At 36.0% G+C, this 15,112-nt stretch overlaps 4 protein-coding genes across 5 annotated transcripts; 3 read left to right on the top strand and 1 right to left on the bottom strand.

The window, feature by feature from the left end:
- Positions 1–127: 127 nt before the first annotated feature.
- LOC131020966 (lipase-like) lies at positions 128–3,597 on the top strand. Of its 2 annotated transcripts, none has more exons than XM_057950023.1 (11): positions 128–331; positions 433–501; positions 777–859; positions 1,208–1,273; positions 1,382–1,429; positions 1,572–1,639; positions 1,846–1,918; positions 2,000–2,161; positions 2,473–2,667; positions 2,932–3,008; positions 3,185–3,597. In XM_057950023.1, the coding sequence occupies exons 2-11, from the start codon at positions 435–437 to the stop codon at positions 3,381–3,383; spliced, it is 1,038 nt and encodes a 345-aa protein (XP_057806006.1). In that variant the 5' UTR covers positions 128–331; positions 433–434; the 3' UTR covers positions 3,384–3,597. The 2 variants fall into 2 exon arrangements, with proteins under 2 accessions (XP_057806006.1, XP_057806005.1); XM_057950022.1 differs by having other exon boundaries at positions 180–297.
- Positions 3,598–4,190: 593 nt separating this feature from the next.
- Positions 4,191–8,192, top strand: LOC131020965 (uncharacterized). Its single transcript, XM_057950021.1, has 11 exons — positions 4,191–4,492; positions 4,838–4,978; positions 5,076–5,230; positions 5,319–5,412; positions 5,918–5,988; positions 6,079–6,185; positions 6,544–6,665; positions 6,869–6,957; positions 7,360–7,419; positions 7,526–7,630; positions 7,824–8,192. Exons 1-11 carry the CDS (start codon positions 4,327–4,329, stop codon positions 7,920–7,922), a joined length of 1,209 nt encoding a protein of 402 aa, XP_057806004.1. The 5' UTR covers positions 4,191–4,326; the 3' UTR covers positions 7,923–8,192.
- A 40-nt stretch (positions 8,193–8,232) lies between these two features.
- On the top strand, positions 8,233–10,130 carry LOC131020964 (UDP-glucosyltransferase 29-like). The gene has a single exon (XM_057950019.1). It carries the CDS (start codon positions 8,660–8,662, stop codon positions 10,019–10,021), a length of 1,362 nt encoding a protein of 453 aa, XP_057806002.1. The 5' UTR covers positions 8,233–8,659; the 3' UTR covers positions 10,022–10,130.
- A 2,449-nt stretch (positions 10,131–12,579) lies between these two features.
- LOC131020963 (CASP-like protein 1E2) lies at positions 12,580–14,367 on the bottom strand. The gene is made up of 2 exons (XM_057950018.1): positions 14,065–14,367; positions 12,580–13,006 (listed from the first exon to the last, which is right to left on the bottom strand). The coding sequence occupies exons 1-2, from the start codon at positions 14,304–14,306 to the stop codon at positions 12,667–12,669; spliced, it is 582 nt and encodes a 193-aa protein (XP_057806001.1). The 5' UTR covers positions 14,307–14,367; the 3' UTR covers positions 12,580–12,666.
- Between the last annotated feature and the right edge of the window lie 745 nt (positions 14,368–15,112).

Here is a 15,112-nt window from a genome sequence, read left to right as displayed (position 1 = left end):
ACAAAATATGAATCATAAATGGGCCGCGAGTCGGGTCGTGTACTCGGGTTTGGGCTTATTGGGCTGTTATTTCAAGTTTGCGGATTCATTTGAATCATAAATGGGCCGTGAGTCGGGTCGTGTACTCGGGTTTGGGCTGTTATTTGAAGTTCGCGGATTTTTTATTTAAAACTACGGTATTTTTTATGTCCCAATCCGCGAAAACACGAAAACGACGACGTTCGGTTTCTTCTCGCGGCGGCCGATCATCGGAAGACCGGCGACCCGGTTCATGCCGGACCTTCGAATTTGACGCCGGCAATCCTCTTCTGTTCATACGACGGCGTTTCGCGTATGCTATTCAGCTCGAATTTCTCGAAGATTTTATTAGTTATAAACTTACGTTTATCACTTTTTGTTGATTAATTTCGAGTTTATGATGAATGCTGGCAGGTATGGAGAAAAGGGCTTTGTTGATTGTGGGAGTATTCATTACCTTATTTGCAGTTACATCTTGCAGAGGTATCGAATTGTAATTATTTGATCATGTAAATGTTATTATGATTGTATCTTTCTCCGTTTCATGAGGAAATTTTGCTGATTGCATTGCTTTGTTATGAACCAATTATGGGATATACATGCGGGTTTAGTGCTACTGCCATAAATTCATGGAAGAAAGAATCATTATTTATCTGAAAGATTTTTTTTTTTTTTTTTTTTTTTTTTTTTTTTTTTTTAACTTAGATTTTTCAAATCCATGTGAAGCTTTTTGACTTTGTGTTCACTTTTCGTTGCAGAGTTGAAGGTGAAGCACAAGCATCTTCAGTTGGCGCCTTACAATCACACAGCTGCAAGAATTGTGGTGCAATATGCTTCTGCAGTAAGTTTAATTTGGTTGGTTATCGAATAGAAAGAAATGGCATGTATCTATGTCAAGAAATATACTGGTATAGTCCACTGTTTTTGATGCTTGTTCCTGAGAGATATGTGCTGTTATACGTGGATTGTGATATAGCATGTTTTTAGCTAACGTCTTCTTACCAAATCATAAATGAGACTGAGTTTTCTCTCGTGTTGGTCACGTTCATCCAATTGTGCTATTAGTCTCATAGATTGCATTCACTATGATGAGGCAGAGTTCTTGATAGTGCTGAGGTTTTCAATTTGTTGGATAATTGTAACTTTTGAGTCTTGATTCAAATGTCAACCGAAGGGGTTTGATTTGCAGGTCTATTTGTCAGACTTGACCGAATTATTTACATGGACTTGCTCAAGGTGTGATGGTTTTATTGAGGTGAAGTGATACAACATAGTGCTATTATTAACATTAGATGAGGCTGCATGGTCTCATCTCGTTCTTTGCCATATAGTCATTAACTCCATTTCATTTTTTGGATTCCAGGATTTTGAAATCGTTGAGCTGATTGTTGATGTTAAACGCTGCTTACAGGTTTGGGGAAATGTTATGTTTTGATCATAATGTTTTTCTTTGACGAACTCATCTTGGTGTTTTTTCGCTTTGAGAAGATATTTCTCTCTCTCTTTTATCTAGTAGATCATGATACATGATAGACTGTTTATGCCTGGTATAGGCATTTGTTGGGGTTGCAGCGGATTTAAACGCTACCGTGATTGCATTCAGAGGAACTCAAGAAACCAGGTTGGCCTACCTCTAATGCTTTATGTGCTCACGTTACTTCCATGATCAAGTCATGTGACCTTAACTTGTCTAATTCTGAAACATGCTTCTTGTGATTCTATATGCTACCCTATGATTTTGTCGACTGCAAGTTATAGTACATTTCTGGATGCTGTCTGTGCTGCTCTCTCAATCTCATCATGTTCACGTTGCCCTTTTGGTTGCAGCTTGCAGAACTGGGTGGAAGATTTGTTCTGGAAGCAGCTAGATACAAGTTACCCTGGAGTCGAAGATGCAAAAGTAAGTATTGGTCTTTTGAGTCTCTTCTGAAAGTACTTTGGCCTATTCTTTGCATTAATGTTATGCTCATCTTCCAATCAGGTGCATCATGGTTTCTATTCGGCTTACCACAACACTACATTACGACCTGGAGTTATAAGTGCCATTAGAAAAGTCAAGGCATTTTATGGAGACATCAAGGTTATCGTAACTGGGCACTCGATGGGAGGGGCAATGGCTTCTTTTTGTGGACTCGATCTCCGTGTAAATATCTTATCATACACTACATCCTTCATACATAATGAACTTGCCGTGTTGCTTTCATACATCTTATCAAGTGCCAGAACCATTTATTTTGAGTTCTAAAGATTGGATATGGGGATCTTTTACAGTTTTGGATCGTATACAAATTGGATACTTAAACTATTGCTGGTGATGATTGAATACTGTATAAGGTTACATGTTTAGTTGAGTTGTGTGATGGATCGTGCATGTGCTTTGCGATTAGCAATGCTGTTAACATTAAAATAGTTAATTTTTCGACTTCTGTGCTCAACTACTTATCATGTTCTCAGCTCAGCCTTGGTGAGCAGAATGTTCAGGTGATGACATTCGGGCAACCACGGATTGGAAATGCTGCCTTTGCATCCTACTATAACCAAGTGGTTCCGGACACCATTCGAGTCACAAATGGACATGACGTTGTACCCCATTTGCCCCCTTACTATCATTATTTTCCGCAGAAGACATACCACCACTTCCCAAGAGAGGTAATGCTTTTTGGTAGCTTAATGGTGTAGTTAGCTATACCATCTCCTCGAGCCATCCATATCTACGGCATATAATTTTCAGTAGCTATTGACTTTTCTTATCTGTTCCAGCCCCGTGTTTACGTATGTCAAATCCATTGCCTACATTCATTTCAAGTAGTGCATCTAGCTTGATGCCACCTGAATCATCTCACTTTTTTGTTGTTATCCGTAGTTGTTAATAATGCTTCTTGTTTATTGAATTATGAAATTGTCTCGTTGCAGGTCTGGCTTTACAGTAACGACGGAAGTATGGTTGAGAAGGTTTGTGACGGTTCCGGTGAAGATCCAACCTGTAGCAGGCAAGCACTTACCTCCAAGCTCCCTAATGTCTTTAGCCTCCTTTATTTTCTTGATTTCACACCAAATAGCATCTTCATGTCGCCTGGGCGATGAATGGATTGAACAATTTTGAGCTTGCTCGATCAGGTAATCCTCCAAAATACGCAATCTTATGTATTGTCGAAACCATTTGCAGATCAGTGAGTGGCAGAAGTATCTCCGATCACTTGACATACTACGGTGTCCACATGGGATGTGATTCGCCTAGTGGCTGTAAGATCGTGACAGATCCTCGCCTCGCTGCTTATAGAAGAACAGATGATGATGGGAACGTCGTCTTCTCGAGGGACCCTTCGAAGTCTATCTTGAAACTCAATGCAGATCAAGGAGATTGAGCTACCTGTTTGTAGATATGCAGAATGAAACAGTAGCAGAATCTTCAAGAATTTGAAAAGGAAGATGAGTCTTCATGGCTGTAAATATCTGTGAAATTTTCTTCTTTTACACTTTTAGCTCATGTGTAAATATACACACACGACTATTTACATGATGCAGTCTTTAAATTTAATTGTTAATTAATTGATAAAAAATATAATTTTATATTCTAAATTATTGGCCATTTAACAAAAATGTCATTAATTCTTGATAATTACAATAAAACACACAAAACAGTTTATTGATAATTGTAAAGAAATATTTGTACTTTTAGGCAAGTATTAAAAATAAGGGTAATAGCGCCTAAAATACATTAACTTTCATATATTTATAGCTCTGAATATGAATTATAAAATTTACTTATAAATGCACGAACTTTTTTTTTTCTTCTAATTTTTTACAATGACAAATATTTCCATCAAATTAATGAGTTGTAAGCGTTGAAATTTTTGTCGTGAGTAAAATAAATAAAAATTCACGTATTTAGAGATGAAATTTATACTTCATATGTGCAAAATTTTAAATGTGTGAACGTTTATGTATTTAGTTACTATTTTCCCTAACAATAATGCGTTGTTGGAGTTATGTGAATTATTTTAAGTTGAATAAAGACTCGATGTCTCATTTATATTTTAATAAATATGCTTAAAGAAAAGTATAATTAAAATGAAAAGAAAGCAAGCCCAAGCCCAAAATCAATATCAAGTTTAAGCCCAAGCCCAAGCCCAATATCTTTACTTCTCAATTAATAGTTTTTTAAAAATGAAAAAAAAGAAGAAGCAAGCAGTAACTCAAATATCGAATTTTTAGAAAGAAAAAAATTCAGTCTTTTCTTCCACAACAGCAGTGAGAAATCGCCCCCATTTTTGATTAAACGCAGTTGTGGAATCAGCTCTTTGCTGAATGTATGAAAAAATGCAAGCCATTGGATTGCTAACGCGTAGGTCGATTAGGGTTTTGAGAAACCCTCCGCCGAGTTTGCTCAACTCAGTGTCGACGGAACGAGTCGACTCGTGTTGTGAATTCAGCTCACCGCGCCGCGGCTTTCACTCCGCAGCGTTTTCATCAGGTATGATTTCTCCACATTGAGCTAAATTTAGAATGGATAAGTTCACATGTGAAGTCCGATATTCTGAAAATGAAGATTGGAGCTGATTTTTATTATTATTATTATGTAGTTTATTGAATGATTTTCTGGTTTGGTTTGCACTATCTGAATCTGAAAGAAAATATGTTAGGCATTAGAAGCGTTAATGCTTTGTTGTTTGTTTGTTTTTTTTTTTTCTTTCGATTTTACGCTTACTGTGATGTTGAATTGAATGAGGTGATAGATTAGAAATTTATGAGGCAATGTGCTCTTTTTCCTCTATTAAATTGATATAAAATAGAAAACTTGAGATGGTAAAATTTGCAGGGAATATGCACGGTGGTTTTTCAAATGTTGAATTATATAATCGGAGAGATAAAATACAAATCCCACCATCATCAATGGTGACACCAAGCAGATTATTTTCATCAGAAGCAGCAGGGAGTGGAAATGATTCTGCTGCAGATGGTTGTACTTATACTAATTTGCTATGAATTTTACGGGTTAAGAATTTGTTTTTTGAAGGATATTTAGCTTGCAAATCCGTTTGTTGTTTTTGGTGCAGAGACAGTGAAGGAAATATATGATAAGGTGCTGGACAGTGTTGTAAAGACAAGAACTGCACCTCCGAATGCATGGCTGTGGTCGCTCATTGCTAAATGCTCTACCACTGAAGATATTAAGCTCTTGTTTGATATTCTGCCGAAACTTCGTACTTTTGTCAGTAGTTATTGATTTGGTACTAAGACTTGGTTTGTGTTTCTTTTGTTTATTTGTTTATATGTCGTTTTTGTTTTATGTCTTGCAGAGACTCTCCAATCTCAAGATACACAATGACTTTAACATCGCACTTTGTAGGGCAGTTACGAAGGCTTGTGTTCGTGCAGGAGCTATTGACTTTGGTAAGAGTCATCTTTTTATATTAGGACAAGGTGTATTTTCCTCTTTTTCTTTCTTCTGTTTCTTCAGTCACACACAAACTTAATGCTCTGGCCTTATATGATGTAAGCTAAGATGCCTAGAACATGTTTTCATACGGTTTCTAGCAGAAAATTCAACAAATAGCCCTTGGTAAGCCTGTGCTGCCGAGGACATGGTCTCCTAGAAAGAATGCATTCTTTCCATAAAATGAAGGAAGAGAAGAATTGTGTTACTAGTGATTGGCGTCAACTTATCATACATTATCTTGTGTATTTTGAGTACGAAAAAAGTGTTAGTTTTATTGCGGTCAGCTATTTCCTATTGCCGCAGTCAATCAAACTCTACATGATTTATGATTTTCTTCTTTCTATAACCCTTTACTCATAGCATCATTATTTGTAAGGTCCAATCTCTTCGATGATCTGTCGTTTATGGTCCCATTTTTCCTTAGCAGTATGGAATTCTAACGAAATTATATTCAAACAGGTATGAAGGCACTGTGGAAGCACAACTTGTATGGATTGACTCCTGACATTGGCTGCGCTCACCAGCTCTTGGTACGTAAGTGTTCTAGTAATCGTCTTCTTTTTGTGTGTATTTGCAAGCTTGTGTAGACATGGGAAATAGTGCTTCTTTCATGGATGCAGTTACACGCTAAAGAGCATAATGATGCTAAACTGATGGTCAAAGTAATAAAAGCTGTGCTGAAAAATGATTTACCTTTGCAACCTGGCACAGCGGATATAGTTTTCAGGTATATGTCAAGTAACAATCCCTTCCAGTTTTTCATTATGGATTTGAATATTGAGTATCTGGTTTCTGTATTTTGTGTGCTTTCTTGTTTTCTTTCTCTCATCCATAGCCTTTCTTTTCAATTGGAAGTTATGACAAGACATGCATATGTAGCTAGAGTCATGATGGAGAAATGATTAGGTTTCTGATGTTGCAGGAAAAAAAAAAATTATAGCAGCTTCGATCTGGTCTTTGTTGTTTAGCATTTTCTTATTATTTTTATTCATTTTTTTTACTGATGGGAATATTCTTTTCCTCATTTTGCTCCACCTGTTTCACTTGTATCTTTACATTATCCTACTGGATTTTGCCTATTGCAGCATATGTTGTAACACGGACAGATGGGATCTGATAACGAAAAATGGGAAAAGGTTCGTCAAATCAGGAGTAAGCCTCAGACAGACTTCCTTTGAAAAGTGGATGGAATTTGCTGCCAGAAAAGGTCTTAATCTGTTTGTTTCCTGATTAGAGTCCACTTTCTGGATATCATTTTTCCCTGTCATTTCAAATGATTGGTTCAACACAAGTATTTGATCCTACAATAATGGAATTAAATTCTTGCGGTTCCATCAATTATCTCCTTGTTTTTTATTTTATCCTTGGGGGAGAAATGACGAACTAGTTCATTAACACTTAGTCTTGCAGGAGATGTTGAATCCTTATGGAAGATTGAGAATTGGAGATCACAGGCTATGAAACAGCATAGTGTCTCGACTGGATTTTCCTGTGCAAAGGTAATGTAAGGGTTCTGCGATTGTCTTCTTGTGCTGTTGAGAATTTTGAGGATTTTGATCTGACCCCTTAAAGATTAGTTCATTCTCCTTCAATTCATGTTTTATTACATATGACTTGGTCGTTTATTTTCAGTAAGATTTTAGTTTATTTCTATCAGTTACTTGCCATACTTTATCTCAAGATAATTTTCAAGTGCAACATTCTAAATATTGAATATATAACAGTAGTTTATATAATACTGTTTTCTTAAAATTATTTTTATTGAATGCATTGGAAGGAGTAGTTACAAGTAACTTGAAATTTATTTGTCTAACTTGAAATCTATCATATAGCCACTATATCATATATAAAGCATGCTTGCATAGTTGTACATGAAGCTTAACCTCGATGGTTGTGTCCAGGGTTTCCTTCTTGAGCATAAGCTTGAAAGTGCTGCTGCTATCATTCAAGTACTTTATCAGGTAAAACATTAGGCTTGTATACATGATTTACTACAGAATGATAACTCTATTTTAAGCCCCCACACGTTATCGAGAATTTTGAAGCTGAGTATTTTCAAATGCCCAGACTGTGCCCGACGTCAGAAGGCCATCTATTGCGGTTGAGCTTCAGAAGCTAGTTAGCGAATGGCCTTTGGATGTTATGAAGCATCAAAACGACGACAACAGAAAGGTATTCTCATTTCCCTTTTCTTCAAATTTTTACTTTAAGGACTCTATTGTCTCTTTGCATCTTGGGAATGAACTCGATCTTTGCCATGTTATAATTCTTGGTAATACACAAGTTCTTAGACGAAGTTTAGCTTTCCAAAGACTAGCTAGAGGTCGTTGCACGTGAGAAACTCATATCGTGTTGTTTCCGTCAGGTGTTTGCCGCAGCACTACAAACAGATATCTCAGAGCTGATCAGTGCTCTACAAAGCCTGGGCGTGAGAGAAAACATCACCATGCTACAATTTAGCTAAAACGAACCCATCTCTTCTTAGAAGCCTCAAACTTCACTCTCATACCGCAAAGTAGCAGTTTTGCTACGAGCCAGGCTAGTAGAATTCTAGATCTCTGTTGAAGCAATTTTTTTATACAACTGCAAATCCGAAAATGAAAGACGCCTTTGCTTGTTCCTTTAAATCTGCACGAGCGCATATAATAGTCGTTGCGCTTCTTGAAAAGATAGACAATGAAGTGATGAAAAGGGCTTGAGATTTTTCTTGATCTGAGCAACATTCTGTTGAAAATGCTATTTCCTCATCGCCTCATGAAATCTTGCGACATCCCACGTCGAAAAGTAATACTAAATGTTTAAGCATTTTGGCAATGGACTCTTCTATCAATCTGTGTTAAACTATTTTGACTAAGCGATGATGGATATGAAATAATTGCACATATATTTGAGGTTAATGGACTCTTCTACATATTTAGGTCGGTCATTTTTGAAGTGATTCTCTCTCTCTCTCTCTCCCTAATTTCAATAAATACTGCACTACTTTTCTTGATTCTTAGGTTAGGCCATGAATAGTAGTAACAGAACCTTCTATAGGGAGGTGGTTGGACAGCCCACTAAAATCCAACTATGTGACGATTCTGTCGAAGAGACTTTTCCTCCAAGATATCATATTGAATCACAAGTTCACAACAGCTGTTTGTATTTGCCATATATAGCATATATTATTAAAACTTCATGTGAGAGAGAGTTGTAGCAATAATGGATGCAAAACAAAGTGATTTGAGAGTTTTGATGTTCCCATGGTTGGCTCATGGCCATGTCTTCCCCTTCCTTGAGCTAGCCAAAGGCCTAGCCAAGAAACACTTCCACATATACTTCTGCTCCACACCCATCAACCTCGACTCCATCAAAAACAGCATCAACAACAACAACAACAACAACGACGATCATGTCTCGATTGAGCTCGTCGAGCTCCACCTCCCGACCCTACCCGAGCTCCCACCACACTACCACACGACCAAGAACATCCCACCCCACCTCATGCCCACCCTCATGAAAGCCTTCCAGGCGTCGGCCCCCGCCTTCTCCGCCATCATCGCGAGGCTCGAGCCCGACTTGCTCATCTACGACGGCTTCCAGCCCTGGGCCGCCAGGGCCGCGGCGGCCCAGGGCATCCCGCCCGTCCTCTTCGCCACCTCCGGCTCCACCTCTCTCGCGTTCTTCCACCACCACCACACACACAAGAGTTGGGACACATTCCCTTTCGAGGGCATAAGGCTAAAAGAGCATGAGAAAAGGGGTATGATTGCTGCAGGTGAATCCATCAAAGTTAGCAATGTTGATGGAGACAACCACTTCGCCTTTGGGATGTTCAAACTATCTTGTGAGATAGTCTTGATCAAGACTTATAGAGGGTTCGAGAGCAAGTACATGGATTATCTCTCTAAGTTATGTGAGAGAAAGCTCATTCCAACCGGCCCCTTGATCTCACATGGTGACGATGATCAAGATGATCAAGATTTGGAAATCATGAAATGGCTCAACGAGAGAGAGGAAGGCTCAACTCTTTACATCTCATTTGGGAGTGAGAATTATCTAACCAAGGAGCAAACGGTGGAGCTAGCAAAAGGGTTGGAGCTGAGTGGGGTTAACTTCATATGGGTTGCTCGGTCTCCGGCGGGGGGCGGCGGCGGCGCCGCCATCCGGAAGGGAAGAGGGGTGGTGGTGCCGGGGTGGGCGCCGCAGGCGGCGATCTTGGCCCACCGGAGCGTGGGGGGGTTCATGACGCACTGCGGGTGGAGCTCGGTTTCGGAGAGCATGTTTTTCGGGGTTCCGGTGGTGGCGGTGCCGTTCAAGGCGGATCAGCCGGTGAATGCGCGGGTGGCGGCGGAGGCCGGCATCGGCGTGGAGGTGGCGAGGGGCGGAGATGGGGGGTTTGATGGGGATGGGGTGGCGAGGGCTATCAAGGAGGTGTTTGTGGAAGGGAGAGAAGGGTTTAAGAGGAGAGTGGAGGAGCTGAGGGAGAAGATGAAGGTGGAGGAGGAAGGAGCCATGGATGAAGTTGTGGAGGAGCTTTCGAGGGTTTGCATGAAGAAGTCGGCAGCTACATGGGATGGTTAATTAAGTAGTGGATATTTTTGTTGATTCGAATTTTTGTTGGATTGTGTTGGCATTTAATATTTACTAGTGTATCTCTAATTTTTAATTTTATATACTTTATTTTAAATTAGAGATTTTTAATTAGAATTTATTCTATTTTATTAGGATATATAAATATTTTTATAAATTAGAGCAATTTAATACTCTCTAATCATAGAAATTATATTGAATCACCACATCTGTTTTTATTCGTCATATATAGAAAATGAGCACTAAAGAGTACATTTTGAAATAATAAAAAATGAGCACTAAGCCATATAATATGTATCTGCAGTTTATGTTTCCATGTCATATTTTCAACTTTGTTTAAAAAATAATTTTTAAATTTAAATTTCATTATATTTTAAAAATAATTTATTAGAGTTCATCAACCGAGTAAGAGTTTATAATTATTTTTGAATTTCTAAATTATTTGTTTATAAGGTTAATCAAGTTAAAATTACAGTATATTTTTTTTAAAAAAAAAAATCAATTTTTAATGATGAATATTAGTTAGGTTTCATTATATAATACTCCCTCCGTCCCAAAATAAGTTCATCTTTGGGGACGGCACGGGTTTTAAGGAAAAATGGTAAAATGTATTGATAGTGGAGAAAAATATGTTATACTAATTAGTATTGAGAGTGATGAAAAGGTGAAAAAGTGAAAAGTAAGAATAAATAAAGTATTATTAGTGGTTGGGTAGTTGTCCAAAAATAGAAACAAAGAAAGAGGAACTTATTTGGGGACGTCCCAAAAAAAAAAGATGAACTTATTTCGGGACAGAGTGAGTATTTCTTTTCAATAAATAGTTATATATATACAACAGTGAAATAATAAAAAATGAGCACTAAACTTGAAAAAATGCCAATAGATCAAGAATTACATACATGAAATCAAGAACCACACAGATATAGTAGGTCTGCGAAATATTGCAATATATCAAGAATTTATAAGGACGAAATCAAGACCCACACATATCAAAGAAAAAGATGCCTCCAAATCACATAGGCGATGGTGATAAACTGCGCCGCCCAGAGAAAGTTTTCGTAGGTCGACATACCAGCAGCGGTGTCCGATGTTGGAACAATGAAATGGCGGCGGAGCAGCTGTGGTATGATCCTCGATAGACCGTGGAAATGGCGGCGGAGCAGCTATGGTATCATCCTCCAGCGACCGAGGAAGGAGCACAGGCCATCACGATTGCCTACGTAACAGTTGCACATTTTTTTCTTGAATCTATGTAGTTCGATCTTGATTCGATTCTTGAGTTCTTGCACACTTTGTAACAATTTCTTGAAGGAAATGGCGACGTAAGAGCGGGGGTGATCAGCCACAGTGGTAGGAAGGAGAGGGCCCAAAAATTACGTCGGAGATTTTATCCCCAATAATGCTGCCACCGAATTGTGATATCTACTATAGTGCTTTCTTGCCTAGTCTTTGGAGAAAGCCACGGGAAGCCTTGGTGCGAGGGTGAAAGTAATCGTGCCATTAGAAACAAATTGGCATACATTTCAAAAGAAATCTTACTCTGATCCATTTTTTCCTTATTTTTTATTTTTTTTATTTTTTTTATAAACTCTAACTCTATCCACTTCTTCTAGCAAATTTTACTTGCAAAATCATCTGCGACATCTTCAAATCTATGTTATCTAAAATCTCTTAATCTCTTTTTCTACAAAACTAATATTACTCTCGTGTGATGCACACTAAAAAAATTATATTTTTTAGAATATTATATTTAGAAAATAAAATTTTATAAGTTACTTATATTATTATACTCTAATAAAGATAATAGCATTAAAATGAAGATAAAACCATTTTATAATGAGAGGCATATAAAATGAATGACCAAGATCTTGACAAAAGCTTTTTAACTAATGATTATTATTATCTATTTAAAAAATTCCACTAAAATATCTAGATATTTTTTTTTTCAAATTTTCTATTAGTTTTGAAAGGTTTTTTTGGAACTTTTAATTACTTTTTACTGATTAGCATTTCATAATATATTTTTTTGAGGTGTTAATTGACTGTAAATCCACAAACTATTAGTGAATTTTGCTATTTTTTCAACTATATAAAGTTGCAATATAAATACATAAACTTTAGCTCATTCCGAAATTTGCCCGAATTTTAATTTCATATATATATATATATATATATATGTGTGTGTGTGTGTGTGTGTTAATATATTATATCTATATATATATATATTTAATGAATATATAGTTTAATTTTAAAATTTGTATTTTGATCAAATTAACATATACAACCTAGCAAAGATGAAATTTAAATGATCAAGGATCATAACATTTTAAAATTTGTTTATTTTATTTTGTTTTTTTTTTATATTTTTACTATATAGTATTATTTGTATATATATATTTTATTATAACAATTTAATGTAATTACAAATATTAAACTTATATTTGTTCATTTTAAAACTCTTTAGCTTAAAATCTAAATTTTAGAACTCTTTAGCTTAAAAACCATTAAAAAAAATATTGAAAAGATGAAAAGAAAAGTATACACTTACACTCGAAAATAAACGTACTATAATTTACCAACAAATAATTACAATACAATCATGATCATAATTAAATCTTCAAATAAAGAGGACTTAATTAGTTTTTGTTGTGAAGGTTAAAGATTGCGACGACCACCAACGTAAAGAACATCACCGAGGCTCCGCCGGAGAGCAAGAGCGCCGCCGCGCCTTGCATACAAAATTTGTCGAACACATCACAAACCTTCCGCCATTGGACATGCGAATTCCCTTCCCGGCCGATGAGGCCGACGGCCGCGGCGGCTCCGAAGCTCGAAAATAGTAACGCCGCCGTCACTAGATCGGAAACAACCACCACCACAACAATTCTTCTCTTTCCGCCTCTACTACTTGCCAATGTCAAGAGTAATGAGATGGTTCCATATACACTTGCTATAGCATTTGCCACCACAAAGTACCTATGACATAAGTATAATATAACTCGAAATAAATATATAGTAAGATTTGAGTAGTTTAAAAAAATTATTTTTCTAATAGAGAACATATGAAGTAGATTCAATACTTTTATAACAATAAAATATATATTTGCAACGTTTATAAATAACATTTTAACTTTATAGTTAATTACGTCTAAACACACAAATTTTTATTCAATTCTGATTTTGTACATAAATTAAGAAAAAAACATGAATGAGATCATTTGTCGCGTAATTTGTGTCTCATCGTGTCTCGCTCTTAATCTCCCTATTTTATACTCCCTCCGTCCATGAAAGAACTTCCTAGGAGGGAGTGACACGGGTTTTAAGAAAAAATATTATTGAGTGTATTAAGCGTGGATAAAAGGTAATTGAGTGTATTGGGAGTGGTGAAAATGTGTTATAATTAATATTGAGAGTTTTATAAAGATAAAAAAAATATTACTATTATATAATGAATTCTAATTAATATTTATCATTACTAATTAAAATTAAAATAATTGAACGAGTGAACCCTAGTTAATTATCTTAAAATTATATTAATACATAATAAATTAAAATTTAAGAAAAAATAATTAAAAATATAATAAATTGAGAGTGGGACATTATAAATTGTGTGACAGAATATTTCATCCGAAAAATATATATGCCTCCAAATTCAAGAATATTAAATTATTTTGATGGTCGCCTCACGCCTGAAATGCCTACGTGACTATATATATATAACTATAAAGATGCAGTTGGATGCACACCACTTCAGTTAGTTACGATACCACTAATTTATCACTTTATCACTTCAACTAACCATAATAGCATTAATTCATTGAAAATTGATAACTACGTGAACAATTATAATAATTGAAAATTTATATATTAATTTGAAAGCATAATTTTTTAGTTCATTTGCAAAATCAAAAGTAAGTAAAACGTTCGTACCCTTACACTATATACTCCCTCCGTTCCATTTGTATTGGCCCCTTTACTCTCGCTGAAGGGATCCCAATACAAATGGGACGGAGGGAGTACATTACATGACTTACACAAAAGCGGACAAGTAATGCCACTTAGCCGTAACCGGAACAATCACCCGCGGCCGCAGCGCCACCATCGTCGTTTGGTTATCAAGGCTGAGAACCACCGCTGCTGCTAGGCTGAGCGCCGCCGCCGCCGCACGCAGAAACAAACCCCATCCCACCATTTTTCTCTTGTTAGCCACCGCTACAAATTCCTCCTCTCCACCATTGGTAACTCCATTGTCACTATCCTTGTATTGAGATTCCATTTCTTGCGAAGCTAATAATAATTCAATAAGAGAAAATATATTTCGAGATTCTAAAATAAAATTGGATATTTGGATGTGAAGGAATTTGAAATTCGGAGTGCATTATATAGTGGAAGTATTTTGAAAAATGACGAAATACGATTTTTGGCCGTACGTGTTTGGTTCCATGAATAGGTAACGTTAGAAAATAGCACTTATTTGGACATATATAAAAGATTTTATTTTTTATCATTTAGTTATCTTGATTGTATTAATGAGTTAAACTGCAGGTCGTGAGAATATTCACATTGTTTGATTTTTAATTTGGATGGTGGATAAAAGGATAATGAAGCGCATACTTTGAATTAAATATTCAATATTTTTTTTTTGAGGCTTTAAATATTCAATATTAATTAATATGCATACAACTCGACTGTTAGATGTTAATAATTTTGTTGTCTTAGACTCTTAGCTTTGGCTTGTATCGCAGGGGCGGAGCCATGGAGCCCCCTCCCAAATTTCGAGTTTTTTTTTTTTTTTTAATATACATAGATATATGTTTATATTTATTATAAAAGAATTTTGTTTTATAAAAAAGTATTTGGTTATTATATTCTCTCATATATTATTATAAAAGAATTTTGTTTTAGAAAAACCTATTTGGTTGTTATATTCCCTTATATATATACTTAATTTAAGGATAATTGTGTTATTTGAAATTATATAATCTATAAAAATATTGTTTGTTATTATTATTATTATACTTGTCTTTAAGAATCAAACCGTGTGTGAGGTGTATACTCCATAATGGAGAGTTTAAATCCAAC

The sequence above is a fragment of the Salvia miltiorrhiza genome, chromosome 4 (assembly GCF_028751815.1).
Source record: "Salvia miltiorrhiza cultivar Shanhuang (shh) chromosome 4, IMPLAD_Smil_shh, whole genome shotgun sequence".
Taxonomy (NCBI): domain Eukaryota; kingdom Viridiplantae; phylum Streptophyta; class Magnoliopsida; order Lamiales; family Lamiaceae; genus Salvia; species Salvia miltiorrhiza.
The sequence above is the reverse complement of the archived record's forward strand: the minus strand, read 5'-3'. Positions and strand labels throughout refer to the sequence as shown.